Source organism: Musa acuminata, chromosome BXJ3-10 (genome assembly GCF_036884655.1).
Source record: "Musa acuminata AAA Group cultivar baxijiao chromosome BXJ3-10, Cavendish_Baxijiao_AAA, whole genome shotgun sequence".
In the NCBI taxonomy this organism is placed as follows: Eukaryota; Viridiplantae; Streptophyta; class Magnoliopsida; order Zingiberales; family Musaceae; genus Musa; species Musa acuminata.
Window position 1 is genome coordinate 5,695,092 of NC_088358.1, and position 20,377 is coordinate 5,715,468.

The following is a 20,377-nucleotide window of genomic DNA, read 5'->3' on the forward strand; positions in this document are numbered from 1 at the left end:
GTGATAATGAAGGTTTTTATCTGATGCAAAATTTAATGCACGTATAGAAGACGCCCCTCTGCGGTACCATGGTATTCACTCTTTGAATTCATAGTTCTTCTCGTCGTCATGTTGTTCACTAAAGTAGACTCTCAACAACTCCCGATCATACCTCCGTATGATAAAGTCTCTTACAGGACTTCTCTCGTGTGTCATATTGGCTCGAATTGTTTCATCACAATCCATCGCACCATGTTACCTCCTAGTAACATCTTTATTAAATTTTAATCTTTGTGGGATAAACTCGGATTGGGATCTCTCCATGTGTGGCCTCTACAAGCATATCATAGGGCCTTTGATTATGTTCGCTCCTTTAGCAATCGACCTTCATCCATTTACTCTTAGGTCATACTCGGACGAAGCGTAGCTCTAGGATAGTCTGTCACTTAATGGATCTCGAAGTTCACTAACTTCACTGAAATTAGTGTGTCATTGTTTGAATCCCGAGCTCCTGCTCCCAATATAATCTCCGTTGTGCACTACTTTTATCGTGACAACTCGAATGACAACGATACGGCATATTCTTCAAGAGTACATGCCTCTACATCCTCTTGCCCCGTGTTAAGGTCTTTTGATCCCAACTTTGCCTCCGTAAATTGGGTTGCCTTAATTTCTCTATCAAATGCTTCATCGAGATAAGGTGCATATGCATCAAAGCTCCCTTTAATTATGACATCATGCAAGATTAGTCCGCTCCATCAAAACGCGATACCCAAGGAATAACATGATCTCGCTCTTGTTTCTATAAGAGTTTATGTCCTTGACCTTTGTCCAAGGAAAGCTTTATGCCTTCGCTTTATGTTTCATCTTTTCCTTTGTGTGGCTTGGGCATTTCACCAAGTTTTACCCAAGTTACTCTATTCCTTGGTTTGGTTTGAGTTGATAGTGTCCCTCGCGTTGAGTCCAATCTCCACATCGACTCTAAGTATGCCTTCGTTTGGTGTTGCCTTGGGTCGCTCCCCCACTTAATCTCACAATGAGTCCACCAACACACTACCTCATGCGAGATCATACGACGACTCCTCACCACTTGCTCGGTTCATTGAATTTTGTGGAGTTGTTGTCTTGAAGTACCCCTCCTCAACATGTGTGGTCCGTTACACATGATTTTCCTTTTGAAGAACCGAAACTTATCTTTCCTAGATATTTATCCTGTTGGAGTAACTTTTCTCTTCGTATTTGTTAGGGGAAAAGTCATTGACGTCTTGGTCAGCCTGACGTGGTCCAGACCCGTATGCGCAGGCAAGGATTGAAATATGGTACCGTACTGGAGTTTTGACATTCTCTCGGTACGGTACGATACTGTATACCGAGCGGTATACTGTTCGGTATATCATTTGGTATAGGTATATATATATATATATATATATATATATATATATATATATATATGTATGTATGTATATATATATATATGTATGTATGTATATATATATATATGTATGTATGTATATATATATATGTATGTATATATACATATATATATATATATATAATAAAATAAAAATTCGACGATATCGTCGAAGTGACATCGCCTCTCTCTTCTCCCCAAGGCGACGTCGCCTCAGCAACGTCGCCTATATAAGTATATATATATAAAAGTAAAAAAAATCTTTTATATATATATATATATTTATATATAAAAGATTTTTTTTATATAAATATTTTTATAAAAGGCGACGTCACGTTGCCTCGGCAACGTCGCCCCGCGTGGGAGAAGGGAAAGGCGACGTTGCGTCACCTCGGCAACGTCGCCTTATATATATATATATATATATATACATATATATATATATATATACATATATATATATATATATACATATATATATATATATATATATACATACATATATGTACTGGTTTTACATACTGCCCATATCGGACGGTATTATTTAAAATTGAAGACCTTGTGCGTAGGGTTGTCCGAGGTGCCACCTGCATGAAGACTGAGGTCGGGAGAGGTTTCCCAACTTAGTCCTTTCGATGCCCAAGTTAGTAACCCAAGGTGTATTAGTGCGGATGCGAGTGGTAAAAAAAAGTCAGTCCCCTCTCATCGTTTTGAATACGAGTTTTTATACCTGGTCACAAAGGGGCAAAATATTTTGTAGAATATTTTGTAGGGAGGCTGCCTCCAATTGCCCCTAACGATCCCCTCTTGCTCTCTTGTCCACGTAGGCGGTAGAGGAGGATAACCCTGAAATTCCTACCATGGACCTGCTTTGAACTCTTATCTATGCGAGCAGACTGGTGGAAGGTGACTTGGATCTCTTCCTCCCATTGAGGACTCCATGTAGCGGCTACGTGTTGGATGATGATTAGCTGATAGTATAATCCCTATCGGTATCCTTCCCTCTAGAAGTTTCAGAGACCATCATCCTCTTGCATTACTCCGTCTTGTTGAACAAACTATATACTATTCTGCACGATGACAGCAATGGTCCACTATCTACGTGTGTGGCGACACTACCTTCTCATAATGCAATTTATGTTAAGGACAGATAATATCACGTTGAGTTACTTCCAAACTAAAAAGAAATTCTCTCCAAAGCAAGCACGATAGCAGGACTTCTTGGTTGAGTTTGATATGGCAATAAAGTACAAGCCAAGAAGAGTAAATGTCGTGGCTAATACCTTGAGGAGAAAGGTGAAGTTGACGAATGCAGTTGGAAGGAGGCCAAGCGAGTCAATTGCAATCCCTAAGCTATAACCTAGATGCAACTGATCAAAGAAGGCAAGGTACGGCGATTTTCGGTTCAAGAGAGACTTGTCTCTACTAAAGGGAATAGAGTTTATGTTCTTCGAGCGGACAATTTAAAGCATGAACTCCTGAGAGAGTGTCAGGTGGGGCATTCATGTATTCACCGAACTTTGGCTCTTGTGGAGAGTCTTCTATTGGCCAAAGATGAGGACAGATATGGAAGCATATGTTCTAACGTCTTACCTGCCAACAACATAAGGTAGAGTAATAAAGGGTCTGTTAGTGACTTGGATCGATACTAACGATGGTTCGATCAATTCCTAAAGTATACAACATCTATTGTTATACCCCTACAATGCTTAACGGAAGAGGCAGCCAAGTTGATAATGAAGAATATTATGAAGCATTTGGGAGTTCCGCACAATATCATCAGTGATCGAGACGCATAGTTATTTGGATGTTCTGGACCGAGCTGTTCAAATTGTTGGGATCTATGTTCTACTTCTCCCGAAGTCTTCACCCTTAAATGGATGGTCAAATGAAAGAATAAATTCGTTCCTTGAGTAATATCTTCAGCACTACGTGGGTGCCAACCAACAAGATTGACTGAAGTTATTGGACATAGCCTAATTCTCCTACAACTTGCATCGGGGCTTTGAATCCAACAAGAGCCCCTTTGAGATTATTACAGAACAATAGCTATTAACTCCTCACACTTTCGCAATCGAATATACTAAAAGTAGCCCGTCAACGTATCACTTTGTAAAGAAATGGCATCGAAATACAAATATTGCATGGGCATACTTAGAGAAGGCGACCAAGAAGATAAAGAAGTGGGCAGATCTGGGAAGGCGACCAGAGAAGTTAAAAGTCGGTGATTTGGTGTTAATGAAGTTCTAACCAGCATCACTTCAGTTCTTTAGGCATAAGGTTCATAAAGGACTGGTGCGTAAATTTGAGGGGCCCTTCCTAATTATTAGCAGAGTAGGCATTGTCTCCTATAAGTTGCAGATGCCGACATGGCTCAAAATTTATAATGTATTCCATACGAGCAACTTGAAGGCCTACCATTCAGATTCGTAAGATGCTTTTAGAAACATTTCAACTTGGCTACCCCCCCACCAAAGCCTCTTATGAAAAGCAAGTTAAAGCTATTTTAGTATATCACAAGAGGAAGTTACCTACTAGAGCGAAGCATATTAAGTAGTTAATGAAGTGGCAAAAGTTTCTTAGAACAGAAGCCAATTAGGAGCCAGAAGATGCCTTGCGACATGAAAAAGCAATCATCAAAGTCTACCAACAAGTGTCGATAAGGGCGTCGATAATTTAAGTGGGGAGAATGTCATAAACGACTGTTATGCACCCATAACACCTTCGTCAATAAACTGTTTGATGCTTTTTTTTTTTGTACATTCATTCGGCAGTGTGTTTTGCCTTTTTTTTGTGTTTTGCTTGAAAACTATAAACAAGAATAATTGCAAAACTGCAAAGTGATCGCTCACCGAAATGGGCAAAACTATCCTAAAATGACTTAGTTTTCGCTTGTCATAGCTTGTTTTATATAGGCTATAGTGTGGGGCAAAGCATCAGTCATCTCAGCACCCTACCTAGAACCCCCCCCCCCGGTATGGCATAGGGTTAGATGGGTGTTTGGAGTAGTGTTGGGTGTTGATTGAATTTATAAGTTTTCACGTAAAGCTTATGGGAACTTGCCAACACTCCAAACACTTTGTGAGGAGTCGTTTGTAGACTTGTGACTATTTATTTATCTTCTAAAGTCTTTGTTTTCTCTTCCTCTCTTTTCCCTCTTATACACCAAGTGTTTGCTAAATTAGTTGTAAAACTACTCTCTTTTGTGAGACATCAGAACTTGTCCACTACTTTTTTTCTAAACTAATCAATTTGCTCTTTTACAAGTTCTTCGAGACTTGAGCGAGGTTGCATCTAAGTTGACCCTTTGTGGACGGATAACACAAGCCTCATGACTTAGGTAATTCTGGTTAAGTATATGACAACTTGGTGGTTTGAAGGGGCTAATATAGCTAGCGTCTTACGATGTGTTGTCAAACCCATTTTATCCCGTACATGGTGAGGTTTTTATGGGGATTTTAATTATTTTCATCTGGACACAACAATCGCTTAACATGTTCTGTAAGTGAGGTAACATGCAAGGTCTGCAACACCGTACCGTACCGGTGTTTCGAGGCTGGCTTGGTACAGTACGGTACGGTGTACTGAGCAGTACACCTAATTTAGACTGTAAAACCCTCCGAAAATACCTGAAAATAAAAAAAAAAGTTAGGATAGTATTTTTAAGTTAGAAATAAATATAGTAATAGTATAAGTTTAGCAAAATCAATGTAAATTAGGTAAGAATAGTATCACATATATAGATATACCTGATTGTGGATTCTACCACTAAAATGAACGATAGGCCTCCACAGGTGGTGGATCGAGGTCCTCGATCCTATACATCTACATATCAATATGATATGTTTGTTAGACCCAATCATGAAATTGATCCCATGACACAATGTATTGGTACACTGTATGCCATTGATGCATCAATGTGATGCTAATCGTAGGCTGATCGTCATGAATCATATTTGTCCGAGGCAGCTCTTGAGGCATATATTAGTGAATGTCAGCGCTTATACTTTCGCTACTGATCTGTTGCTCTATATCATACTGTTGCTCAGAGAAGGATGACCAACTATCACCATACTGTTGTTGCCCGTATGATTCTCCATAATACGATGGCTGTGAATACAATGAGCTTTTTTTTGTGTCTATATTATGTAGGCTCTGTCGCATCTGCTCAAATTCATCCACTGCCTTCCCCTTCCCCTTCTGCTTCCGCGCATAAACTTGACCAATACCTTGTCGAGTTCCATGATCTGAATCTTGGGTGGCACGTGTAAAATATTGCTCCTCAGTCCATGCACCACCCTCAAGTTGTGTAGACGAGACCAATGACTGCCCGACATCACCACCATCATCCGTCGAGGCACTATTGTTCGTGTTGCTATCATGTCTTTAGGCCGAGCGAGTTGCTCAATGTGATTGTGAAGGTGTCTCGTCACCCGACTTGATTCTTTCCAACAATGCAACTGATGCTACTGCCTTCCCCTTTGCCTTTGCACGTTGGGCGGACGATTGTAACCGTTGGGTGTCTGTAGTTCCTCGAGCAGTTTGACTCGATGTTGTTCAACTCCTGCCACGTTGTAATCGAGGGGGATTTTCCACCTGTTGGGTTGTGCTTCTTCTTCTTCTATTGCCTCGGTGATAAAACGTGAAGGACGCTGAGGATCTCCTACCTCATCAAGTAGAGGATCCTCTTGGTTCTCTGCTGCTTCAACCCAATCTAACATTGGCTCTGAATCTTCGTTGTAGAATTGGAGGTCAATGGGATCAATATCTGGTTCCTCTGGCTCCTTATCCAACTCATCACATCGCAAACTTAGCCGCGTGTTATAATGGATATATACTAATTTCTCTAACTGTCTATAGGAGAGTTTGTTGCGGACCTTCATATGAATCAATGCAAACGTTGACCAATTACGTTCGCAACCACTATATGTTGTTGTCTGTGAAAGTACACGAACGACAACCTTCCTTAAATGTGGTGCATCCCCTCCAAATTGTAGCCACCACTCGACTGCAAAAAGATATAAATAAGTTTTTATTAGCAATAACAAATAATTAACATTAAATATAATTGATAATCAATATGTATAACTTTTCCTCACCAGGATCCAAAGTGTAACGACATGATACAGCTACAACGTCGGAAAATGAACCAACTGTTTCTCGAAATAATCGACCCTTCATAAGAGCATCGGTTGCATCAGTAGTGTTTGGCAAGAGCCGAAATATAACATTTCTTAGTGTCATTAGGAAATCATTTTGCGTTCCGAGAACATATCGATATTGAATTGCCGGGTTTAGATAATACGCTGCAAGACATAATTTTGTTAATATGATTTTTTATTATCTAAATAATAATAAATTAAATTATTCTGAGTACATTATGGATATCCTGATCCATATGAACATTGGTCGGACGATCAATGATCCGTACGTATTGGTCGGCCTTAAAATCATCTTTGAATGCTCTCCTAACCTCCTCTCTTGCTGAAATCAGTATATATTTAAGATACGACATCTGTGGACGCTTATTCATATCGACCTTACGGAGGACAATATAAAGTTGTTCCACACCTTTTATGATTTCTGCCGTAGTCTCCCAAAATCTAGAGGAAAGAATGGACTTTGCTATCTTCTTTCCATCGCTCAATTTCGAATATCTTGATTCAGACCACTCTTGCGAGGTGACCATTGCCTTTAAGCTATGCCTTTTTTTGTTGTAATGACTTTAATGCAATAAAATTGGTAGCAAACCGAGTAATTCTAGGTCAGAGTATCTCACCGTTTACATACTTTTGCATTAAATCGTGGACCCAATAATGATTATATATAAACTTTGTAATTGATTGTGCTCGAGCTGCATAGTTCTTGACTACATCCAACTCACCAATATCCTTCAGCATTAGATCTATGCAATGAGCTGCACATGAAGTCCAAAACAAAGTTTTTCTTTTTTCCATTAATTGCAAACCGGCCTTTTTGAAATTCGCTCCATTATCGGTTATTATTTGGACAACATACTGTGGTCCAATCTCCTCTACTATAGTGTCCATCAAGCTCTCAATGTAGTTTGCATCTTGGATCTTTTCATAAGTATTAACGGACTTATAAAACACTACTCTTCTGTTGTAATAAACAAGAAAGTTGATGATACTCATTCTTGTTGGTCCTGTCCAACTGTCACACATCAGTGTCATCCCATATTCGTCCCATTGCCTCTTGAAGGATTTGATCCAATCCTTTAGTTCTGCCACCTCCTCATATAAGTATACGCCGTAAATCTCTTTCGGTGTTGGAGGTTGGATCCCCGTGCCAGACTTTTAAATAGAAGAGGCCATGCTCTGATAATATGGACCTTAGGCTGTGTTGGTTGGAGTCCTGTGAAAGTTGAACCATTTTGAGATTGCCTTCCCAATATCCCATTTTTTTTCTTTTGTGTATGCATCGTCAATCCGTGTCTGTTTCGTTGTTTGTGGGGGATAGGCTTGCGGATCAATATCAATAATATCTGGTGCGGACCTCTTGCCAAGACCTCTCTTAAAACTATGGAGTCCACCATACCTTATGCTACTAGTTCGGCCTAACTGAGAAGGAGCAGTTGGTTGCCTCATGCTGGGCGACCTCTGGATTCCACTACCACTATCATGCTCCAATTGTGAGTCAGGTCATCGATGCCTCATTGCTTCATCGACTGTATACTGATGCTCCAATTATGCACGAATCCCAGTTATGAGATCCGGGTCGACTTGATCACCGCAACCCTCATACTAATCATAAACTGGTTCCTATGTAGCTCTATAATATTCTTCCTCAACTCTTGCCTTCTTTTTTAATGTATCTTCCTTTGCTTGTTGTAGCTTGCTTTGAAATAATTTACGGATCTCTGTTGGAACCTTCTTGCATTTTGCAGCATCAGGATACCCGCCAACCAAATGCATTTTCACCCGAGTTATTCTTCCACCCTTGCCAATGTAGTCACAATAAATACATTGTCAATGATGATGGTTCTCATATATCTTTCAGACATGAACCCATACATCATCATGTGGCTATTCCTTTGGTGCCATGATCCTATCAAATTTAAATCAAATAAACTATAAAGTATAAACATATTAAATTGATCAAATATCGATCAAAAATGACTAATCGTAGCATTAAATAACTTTAATAAAACCTAATTAAACCTATTTTACCATCGTATATATGTGAAACAAATAAAAGAAATATTAAATATGTAATTTTGATCAAATATAATTTAAATTATGATAAAATCATCATTAGATACACTAATTACATTATTAACATAGTTAATTTTCTATTAATTACTTTTCTTTCAACACTATAAACCTGGCAAACACCCTAATAGGTATTAAACATATTAAATTGACATAAAATCGAACAAATTTCGATTAAATTATCATTAAAATGACTAATCGCAACATTAAATAACTTTAATAAAACCTAATTAAACCTATTTTACCATCATATATATGTCAAACAAATAAAAAAAATATTAAATATATAATTTTGATCCAATATGATTCAAATTATAATAAAATAATCATTAGATATACTATTTATATGATTAACATAGTTAATTTTCTACTAATTACTTCTCTTTCAACACTATAAACATAACAAACACCTTAATAGGTATTAAACACATTGAATTGACATAAAATCGAACAAATTTCGATTAAATCATCATTAAAATGACTAATCGTAGTATAAAATAACTTTAATAAAACCTAATTAAACCTATTTTACCATCATATATATGTTAAACAAATAAAAAAAATATTAAATATGTAATTTTGATTCAATATGATTCGAATTATGATAAAATCATCATTAGATATACTAATTACATGATTAACATAGTTAATTTTCTACTAATTACTTCTCTTTCAACACTATAAACATGGCAAACACCCTAATAGGTATTAAACATATTGAATTGATTTAAAATCGAACAAATTTCAATTAAATCATCATTAAAATCATTAATCGCAGCATTAAATAACTTTAATAAAACCTAATTAAACCTATTTTACCATCATATATACGTCAAACACATAAAAGAAATATTACATATGTAATTTTGATCTAATATGATTCAAATTATGATTAAATCATCATTAGATATACTAATTACATGATTAACATAGTTAATTTTCTACTAATTACTTCTCTTTCAACACTATAAACATGGCAAACGCCCTAATAGGTATTAAACACATTGAATTGACATAAAATCGAACAAATTTTGATTAAATCATCATTAAAATGCCTAATCGCTGGATCATAAATATTTTTTAATATTTAATATGCATAAAACATACTAATCATAATATTAAATATTTTAATTACTCTCTAATTAAAGAAAGAGAACTTGACATGCCACTTGATTAGAAAGTTCTTCCACTTAATCTTCCCAAATTAGTCTCGATTGAATTCACAAATTGTTGTTTCGTAGAGTTTAGGAGAGAAAAAAGAGTTTAGAAGTGAAATAGGGAAGAAGAAGGGCTTAAATATTATGAGAAAGGGCTCCAATGGTCAATTTGACCGTTGGAGCACTGTAGCACTATTACAATTGACCGTTGGAGCACTGTAGCACTATTACAGTGTAGTAACGGTCGATTTCGACCATTACAGTGCGGTAACGGTCGATTTCGACCGTTACGAGTTGTGTCGGGCGGTAACGGTCGAAATTTCGACCGTTACCGCCCGATATTACCCCGTATCGTCCGATACAGGTCTCTTTTAACCATTCCGCCCAGTTGCGGGCATTACAGGTCTCTTTTAACCATTCCGCCCAGTTGCGGGCGGTCCACGTACCAGTACGCCGTCGGACCGGTACGTACTGCCCGTACTGGGCGGTATCATTTGGTATTGCCTACCTTGGTAACATGCGAAAAGAATAAAGCAAATAAGGTGCAAAACTAAGCAATATGGGGCTATGAAGGCTACTTTCAGGCCTTGTTCAAGCTGCCTATGCCAAAAACAAACAGAGAACATGGATGTTGCACTAACAAGGTTGTTGTTGCTGCATGAGCATCTTCACTCTATGTTGCACTAACAAGGGTCATCGCTGCATGAGCATCTTCTCTTCGTTTTTGCACTAACAAGGGTCTCTATGTGCCCCAAAATGATTATTGTTTATTTGTCAAAATATATTTGATACTTCAGTATACTGGCATATTGTTCCCAATTGGACCATTATATATGAGGTGGTACATTTATCGCAGTATTTAAAAGTTAAAGCCTTGATTTATAATTTGAGAACATCTGACGTTGATGGACATTTTTTATTTTATTGCCTAATTGAATTGAAGTACTTGTCTGGCAACTTCAAGTAGTGGCTTCTTAATATATTTTCACTTTGAGATTGATTGCTTGAGCTTTAGATCTTATTTTACAAGCACTAGTAGATGGAAAAGCAATTTAGGATATTTTTCAGCAACAATAATGCTTCTGAACAGTGTTGTCAACTTATGATGTTTTATAGGCTGGGAACTATGTTAAAGATGATGTGTGGCATGCTCTTATAGTTGCAATAAGCAATGCCCCCTATCTTCAAGGGTACTGTGTAAGGTCACTGTATAAAGCATTTCAAACTTATTCTGATCAGGTGGGTAAAACCAACTTTGTATCTTGATGCTAAGTTTCAGGCAATCTAATTTCCCCATGTCTGTTTTAACTCATTCCCTAGGAAAGTTTAGTTCGAGTAGCAGTATGGTGCATTGGTGAATATGGTGAGATGCTGGTTAACAATGTTAAGGTGTTGGAAATGGAGGAACCGATGACTGTAAGTGCATGCCTCTCTACGTTATGTTTATGATTTCTGAATAATCTTTGTTTTTTATTTTTTAAAAAAATATATATATTATATCAAATGGCATACATGACTGATGACACTCACACGTGGGCTTGAACTTGATAAAAAAATTATGCCATATGGCCATTAGCCGTCCTTATGATGTCGTACTTCTTGTTTGAAAATAAATTGCTTTTTTACTTTCAAATTTACTATATGTATGAAGAATGATAGGCACAAAGTTTAAAAGATTACCTGCACCGATCAATATGAATCAATATTTACTAGTCTGATAGGTGATTTTGCTCAATTCAATATGGTATAGATCAAGGATTGCCAATTCAGGTACCAGACCCATTTCAGTGATCTATCGGACTAGTACATACTGGTCAATACTAGTGTACTGACACATGGTACACCGGTATGTACCAATGTTTCAGAGAGGCAGAAAAAGAGGGAAAAGAGGAAGGCATGGTGGAGGAACATAAGAGGAGGAAGGAGGAAGGAAGAAGGAAAAAGAGAAAGTGGTGGAGGAGTAAGAAGGAAGAAGCGGTGGAGGAGAAGGAAGAAGGAAGAAGACGAGGAGAAGTGGTGGGAGCAAACCCAGGAAGAAGGAATATGGTGGCAACGACGTTAGTAGTGGCGGCAACAATGTGACTAAGGATTTGTGAAGCAGTGGCAATGGTAGCAGCATTAGGAAGCAGCAGCGACGGCAACAGCAATATCACGAAACAGCAGCGGCGGTGAAGTACCAGCATGGGCAGTGATGAGGCAGCATCAATGGCAGTGGTGACGCCAGCAGCATTATACACGAGAAGAGGGCTCGTGTTGATTTTTTCTTTTTTTAATTCCAGAGTTGCATGGGTCGTACCGCTTTTTCTATTGTGACCAGGCTGCTCGAAACAGGGTGATCCACGTACCAGCCCATGTCTGGACTGGTATATACTGCCTGTTTCGTACCATTTTAGGCTGTACAAACCAAGGTTCGGAATTTCGTAATGTACCGGAGTTTCGACGTTAGCTCGGTACGGTACGATACTGTATACCGAGCGGTATACCGAACGATACACCGCTCAGTAAAAAAAAATATATATATATATATATTCGAGCGACGTCGCCTCTCTCTTCTCCTAGCGGGGGCAACGTTGCCTCATTTATATATATATATAATAAATATATATTTATATATAAAATATTTTTTATATATTTATATATATATATATATTTATAAAAGGCGATGTCGCCTCGTATATATATATATATATATATATATATATATATATATTTATTTATTTATTTATTTATTTATATATAAATATTCGTCGAAAAAGGTGACGTTGTCGAAAAAGGCAACGCGACGTTGCCTTATATATATATATATATATATATATATATATATATATATATATATATATATATATATATATATATATATATCGTTTCATCCAGTAACGGGCGGTCCATGTACCAGTCAGTTGATGGACCGATACATATCGCCCGTACCAAGCGGTATTATTCGAAATTGCATACCTTGGTACAAACCAGGGTCTGTCGTACCGAGCTGTACCGCCCGGTACGGGCGGTACATACCGGTCCGACAGGTTATCGGTACGCGGACCGACTGTTACCGGTCCGAGTGTACTGTAGTACTGTAGCAGTGTACTATAGCACTGTAACAGTGCTATAGTACTCGGTACACCTGGGTGTACCGCTCGGTATACCGTACCGTATCGGTACCGAGCCCAGGTCGAAATACCGGTACGGTACGGTATTGCGAACCTTGATACAAACAATCATTGGTATGGATTGTACCACCTAGAAAACTCACCCTACTGGGCAAAAGCAAATTGGTACCAAACTGTGTATCATTTTCTTAAAATTTTAAGTAACAATTGTGATAATTATGCATTTTTCTTTGTTTTTCTTTCATTTTCTCTTTCTCTGAAGTGTGCTCTCTCTCTCTCTCTCTCTCTTTCTTTCCCTCGTTCTCTTTTTGTGTTTTCTCTCCCCTTCTCCACCTCCTCCACTTTGCTACCAACTCCTCCGCCCATCATAAAATCACCATGCCTCTTCCTCCTTTTCCGAGTTGCTGCCACTTCTTCCTCCATTGCTACTATACTGACTAACCACTGTGGTAATGGAATCAGACTGATATTTTATGTTTTTGATACACCTTTGATGCATTTATATTTCATATTTTTGGGGGGTGTTCTTGATACCGGGGAGGGTAAAAATGCAGAATGGATTTCCAAATAACACCGATGGAAAATTTGTTCAGATAGAAAATGTCACAGTAGACAAGGAAGAACTGATACTAGAAGCACTAACGAAGCAGCTTAGATAAAAACGAAAAGTAGCTCACCACCAAGTTTAAAATCGCAATGGGATACAGAAAGTTCACCACCCAACGGAAATTAAACGAGGATACGGAACTAGAAAATAAAAGACTCATCACTCAAGGACGCATCCAAGAGATACAGAGTTTAAGGGGTTCTCTAAGAGCTTCTGCCCAGATATCATCAGTTTCTAAAATCCTTTCTAAGTCCTAAACACCAAAATAAATACTAGTGCTTGAAACAACCCTTCATGCATAGGGAATTTCGAAATTAAGTGTTTACAGCTACTAACCAACTATTTTAATGCACTCATTGGTAATGAAGAAATGTTCACAGCTGCCAACCAACTCCTTTAATGCATTCCTTTGTCTTGAAGAAAAGCACCTTGAAACAGCTTTAACTTTGTGCAGAGAATATGCTGATGAGCTGTCATATTTGAGTGTGCTGAGATAAAGATTATGAGGCATCATTATTGACTGAAAAAGATACTAGATCATAATCAAGGCTCATATAATCAGATTGTAGTAAATTAGACACTCCCGTGTCAATCTCCCCCGGTTGAATGAGACTTGTCCTCAAGTCTTCGTTTGATTCATCAACATGATTATAAAAAGGACTCAAATCAGCCACATTAAATGTTGGGGATACTCCGTAATCTTCAGGTAGCTCTATCTCATAAGCATTTCTGCCAATTCTCTTAAGCACCTTGAATGGACCATCAGCCTTTGGTTTCAATTTTCTAAATTTGCCCGGTGGAAACCTCTCCTTCCTTAGATGAATCCAGACCAAATCACCTGCATTAAACTCCACATGTTTTCTGTGTTTGTTGGCAGCATGCATGTACCTCTCATTTTGTTTCTCAATGGTTGCTTTCACACCCTCATGCAGCTTCTTTATCTGCTTAGCTCTTTCATCAGCATCTCCACTAAATTGCTTTGTTATAGAGTGAGGGATTAAGTCCAAAGGACCAGCAGGATTAGCACCATAAACTACCTCAAAAGGACTCTTACCAATACTATGATGCATAGAACGATTGTAAGCAAACTCAATTTGTGGAAGAATGACATCCCATTGCTTAATATTCTTGCCAACATAGCTTCTAAGTAAATTTCCCAAGCTTCGGTTTGTTACCTCAGTTTGCCCATCGGTTTGTGGATGATGCGAGTTACTGAAATTCAAAGAAGTACCCAGCTTCCTCCAAAGAGTTCTCAAAAAATGACTAACAAATTTTGAATCTCGATCAGACACCATAGTTCTTGGAATACCATGCAATTTAACAATCTCCTTAAAATATAAATCAGCAATATAAGATACATCATTTGATTTATTGCATGGAACAAAGTGAGACATTTTTGAAAATCTATCAATAACAACCATGATAGAATCCTTGTTCCTTTGAGTTCTTGGCAGTCCAAAAACGAAATCAAGACTCACATCCTCCCATGGAGCATTTGGCACTGGCAATGGAGTGTACAACCCAGAATTTTGACTTCTTGTTTTTGCCAAATGACATAATCGGCATTGCTTCACATGTCTATCCACATCTCTAAACATTTTAGGCCAGTAGAAATTTGATTGAATAAGAGCTAGAGTCTTGTCCCTACCGAAATGTCCTCCCAAAACACCACCATGAGCTTCAGCTAGAATTACTTGTCTCAAAGAACAAGTTGGAACACATAAAGCATTAGCTCGAAAAAGAAAACCATCAAAGATCGAAAATTGTTGAAAGGAACCTGATTTGCAATTCTGTCATATCGAGCCAAAATCCACATCATTCTCATATAAATCTTTGAATGTTTCAAATCCAACCACTTTGACTTTCATTGCTGATAATAAAGAATGCTTTCTGCTCAATGCGTCAGCAACTACATTTTGAACACCAGATTTGTGCTTGATTGTAAAGTTGTAAGATTGTAAGAACTCCACCCAAGCTGCATGCCTCTTGTTTAGCTTGTGCTGATGATTAATGAACTTTAATGCCTCGTGATCAGAATATAGAACAAATGGCTTGGCGAGAAGATATTGACTCCAATGAGACAAAGCTCGATAAATCGCATAAAACTCCTTATCATAAGTAGAGTATTTCTTTCTTGTATCATTCAGCTTTTCACTAAAAAATGCAATGGGCCTTCCGTCTTGACTCAAAACAGCACCAATTCCCACACTAGATGCATCACATTCAACTTCAAACACATTATCAAAATTTGGTAGAACTAAGATAGGAGCCTCAGTAACCTTTCTTTTCAAAAGCTCAAAAGCATCGTTAGCCTCACTAGTCCATTTGAATTTGTCACATTTCAGACATTCGGTGATTGGAGCGACAATAGAGCTGAAACTCTTAATGAATCTTCTATAAAAATATGTTAAACCATGGAAACTCCTCACATCATGTAATGAAGCAGGTGTTGGCTAATTGAGAATAGCTTCAACCTTACTTTGATCCATCATGATTCCATCTTTTGAAACAACATACCCCAAAAACACCACACTAGAAGTAAAGAAATCACATTTCTTTATATTAGCATAAAGTTTTTGCTGCCTCAAAATAAGAAAGATTTCTTTCAAATGACTCATATGCTCCTCTTCACTCTTTGCTGTACACCAATATATCGTCAAAATAAACTACAACAAATATTCCAATGCATAGCTTAAGTATGTGATTCATAAATCTCATGAATGTGCTAGGAGCATTAGATAGTCCAAATGGCATAACCAACCATTCATATACGCCTTCTCTAGTTTTAAACGCTGTTTTCCACTCATCTCCGGGCCTCATTCTTATTTGGTGATAGCCACTCCTCAAATCAATTTTTGAGAAAATACAAGCACCACACAATTGATCAAGTAAGTCATCTAACCTTGGAATAGGAAAGCGATAGTCCACTGTGATTTTGTTGATGGTGCGACTGTCCACGCACATTCTCCAAGAACCATCCTTCTTAGGCACTAACAAAGCAAGAACCGCACAAGGACTCATGCTCTCCCGGATTAACCCTTTTTTAACCAATTCATCAACTTGCCTTTGAAGTTCTTCATGTTCTTTAGGACTCATTCTGTACGCAGCCTTATTAGGTAGAAGAGCCCCCGGAATAAGATCAATGTGATGTTGAATGTCTCTCAAAGGTGGAAGGCCATGTGGAATCTCTTCCGGTATAACATCTTGAAATTCTTCTAGAATTGGTTGTATGATTTTCGGTGTCTCCTTATGTTGTTCGTTCTCCTCTACTACCATTAGGGCCAAAACATGACCGCCCTTGTCCAATTCATATCTGCATTCTCTATAAGAAATAAAAGCACTAACTTCCTTCTTTGGTGCACTGATTTCGGAAGGTTGTAATGGAGCTAAGATAATCTTCTTTTCATTCACTTTAAAAGAATAAGTATGTTTATAACCATCATACAACACTCTTCTATCATAATGCCAAGGTCTTCCCAATGGTAAATGACAAGCATCCATAGGGGCAACATCACACCACACTTTATCTTTATAATACTTGCCAATAGAAAATGAAACTAAACATCTTTTAGTTACCTTGATGTCATTTCCTTTTTGCAACCAACATAATTGGTATGGATGTGGATGAGGGATCGTATCCAACTTCAGCTTCTGCACCATCTCCAAAGAAACCACGTTCTCAAAACTGCCACTGTCGATGATCACCAAGCACACCTTGCCAAGAGAAGTGCATTTAGTGTGAAACACATTTTTTCTCACCCAACTTTCATCGTCGGCCACATATGACACTTGTAAACTACGTTGCAATACAATAGACAAACCATGATCAGCATAAGTAATCTCTTCCTCATCATCATTGTATTTTGGTTCGTCGTCAGCTTCATCTTCGCCTCCATCACTATGATCTTCAACCAAAGTTACAATCCTCCTATTTGGACAATCCGAAGCAATATGCCCAAAACCATGACATTTGAAGCATTTTCGACCACTTGGGGTAGAAGAATTAGGTGTTTTTTTGTTGCCAGCAGACTCTTCACCCTTTTCTTGCACCTTCGATATCACCTTGCTTTGGACAGTAGGCTTGGAACTTCCTCCTTTTGTGTAGCCTTCTTTTGAGCCATACCGAAAACTCTTTTCAAACTTCTGTTGCTTTTCAACTTTTAATGCCAGCTTGCTCACATCATTTAAAGACCAATATGGCTGTAGCTGAACAACTTTAGCAATCTCATACTTCAGACCTCCTAAGTATCTTGCAATTGTTTGCTCTTCCGGTTCCACAAGCTCTCCTTTTAACATCAAATTATCAAATTCTGCAGTGTACTCCTCCACACTAAGATCTTTTTGCTTGAAATCATGTATTTTGAGAAAGATCTCTTGTCTATAATTATCAGGTAAATATTTTTTCTTTAGCTCCCTTTTCATTTTCTCCCATGTAACAATCTTACTCTTCCCCTCACGTTCTCTTTGTTTCTTCAGATTTTCCCACCAAAAAGATGCATTCCGCCTGAGTTTGAGTGCCACAAGTTTGACCTTCTTTTGTTCTGGTGGTTCATGAAAATCGAAAATTCTTTCTACTATATTAAGCCAATCGATAAAGTCATCAACATTTATTTTCCCTTCAAATTCTGGAATATCAAATCTGGGATTATATTTATTCTGCCACTCGTCTTGGACTTCATTTCTTCTCCGACATCTTCTTGACTCCCTTGGAAGATGAGGTGTTTCATCATCAGAAGTAAACTCTCGAGTGTCATTTTTATGCTGGTTGTGTCTACTTTGAAGTTCGTTGATTATTTCATTTTTTTCTTGTAGGCTACGCAGCAATTTTTGTAGCTGCAGCCTCAACGACTCAGCGTCATCTCCATGGTCGCTACCTTCACCAACTACACCTTTTCCATTCCGCCTTGCCATGATCTCTAGCCTTTAGCTCTGATACCAAACTGATACCGGGGAGGGTAAAAATGCAGAATAGATTTCCAAATAACACCGATGAAAAATTTGTTCAGATAGAAAATGTCACAGTAGACAAGGAAGAACTGATACTAGAAGCACTAACGAAGCAGCTTAGATAAAAACGAAAAGTAGCTCACCACCAAGTTTAAAATCGCAATGAGATACAGAAAGTTCACCACCCAACGGAAATTAAACGAGGATACAGAACTAGAAAATAAAAGACTCACCACTCAAGGACGCATCCAAGAGATACAGAGTTTAAGGGGTTCTCTAAGAGCTTCTGCCCAGATATCATCAGTTTCTAAAATCCTTTCTAAGTCCTAAACACCAAAATAAATACTAGTGCATGAAACAACCCTTCATGTATAGGGAATTTCGAAATTAAGTGTTTACAGCTACTAACCAACTATTTTAATGCACTCATTGGTAATGAAGAAATGTTCACAGCTGCCAACCAACTCCTTTAATGCATTCCTTTGTTTTGAAGAAAAGCACCTTGAAACAGCTTTAACTTTGTGCAGAGAATATGCTGATAAGCTGTCATATTTGAGTGTGCTGAGATAAAGATTATGAGGCATCATTATTGACTGAAAAAGATACTAGATCATAATCAAGGCTCATATAATCAAATTGTAGTAAATTAGACACTCCCGTGTCAGTTCTTTATCTCCATTACATCTCTCACAGAAATTGGATTTTATATTCTGATGGCATATGTTCACTAAGGATAAATAAACACCTGTAAATATGTTAATTCTCCAGTAGATTCATTAGTTTACTACTTAAATATTTTCTAGCCTTTCCCATAGAACTTGGATTCTTTTTCTAGTGCATGAGTGGCTTTTTTAATTTGAGCCCTTTGTTTTGTTTATCTATCTAATTCATTTTTAGCCCATCTTTTCCTAACATCAGTGAAATATTTTATTACTTGCTCGTAGGTACATAATGGCTTTTGCAGTTAGACCCTTGAATTTCAGTACATAGATATCCTTTATTATTTTCTCAAGGGTGTTTTCGCAATTATATCTCTTGCATTTCATGATATAGTTATGCTGTTATTATCCTGTTATTCTTTTCTGTCACTTTATATTTCGCATGCCAAGCCACTATGATCATTGTTGTCATCCTTGACATATTGGATCTATTCTAGGGGTAAGTAAGATTGGTCCAGCATAGGTCTAATCAACTCAAGCTTGGGATGTTTCTTCACCTGATTCTTGCTTGATCTAAAGTTAAGCTGAAGAGGACCCTTTTTAGAGGAACATGATAACATTGCTCTAAGGCAAAAGTGAACTCTAGCTTAGATTCAAAATTCTTTGTAGTCTGTTTCATCTTGGTTAACAATTTTGTGTAACAAAGTACTGGAAAACCAAGTATTTGGTATTGCTCGCACGACATCAATTCTTACTTGTGAACCAAGGTTCTGAACACCTAACTAGTGCACTGTGTGGCAGTGTGAACTGTTCGAGCCATCAGCATACCTGCATGTCAGAAAAATGCATGAAAAAAAGGCAAAAAAGAAGAGTCAATTCATGTTATGAAACTAGTAGTGGAAATAACAAAAGGTAAGCATTTTGCAACTTAAGTCCCATGTTGATGCAAATACCATAATCAGCCAAGCAAGTGAAGTCCTTAAATAGAAGTCCGATAAGCCTGTCAGCATTGAGATATCGAGTGGTATATAAACCTTTACCACCCGGTATCAATAGAAAAAATAATGAAAAATTGATATTTGACCGAGTGGTGCAAGCTCTAGGGTTTATTACCAGTGTTTGGTTGGGCTGCTAAATATTGACCAATATACATATGGATATTTAGAATGATGCACCCAAGTATCATTTTTTATTCTTCATCAGAATGAACCATCCAGTTTCACTAGCAAAATATAATGAACAGGCCATATAAGACCGAGTGGTACCAAGCTGTAG

At 37.7% G+C, this 20,377-nt stretch overlaps 1 protein-coding gene across 5 annotated transcripts in view; it reads left to right on the plus strand.

Moving 5' to 3' along the window:
* LOC103999759 (AP-1 complex subunit gamma-2-like) overlaps positions 1–20,377 on the plus strand; it is a 108,972-nt gene that overhangs the window by 65,260 nt on the left and 23,335 nt on the right. For all 5 annotated transcript variants that reach the window (XM_009421598.3, XM_018818966.2, XM_065170175.1 and 2 more), the window contains 2 exons: positions 10,896–11,018; positions 11,100–11,195. In XM_009421598.3, coding sequence (XP_009419873.2) covers positions 10,896–11,018; positions 11,100–11,195 — 219 coding nt within the window. The remainder of the gene's footprint in view (positions 1–10,895; positions 11,019–11,099; positions 11,196–20,377) is intronic.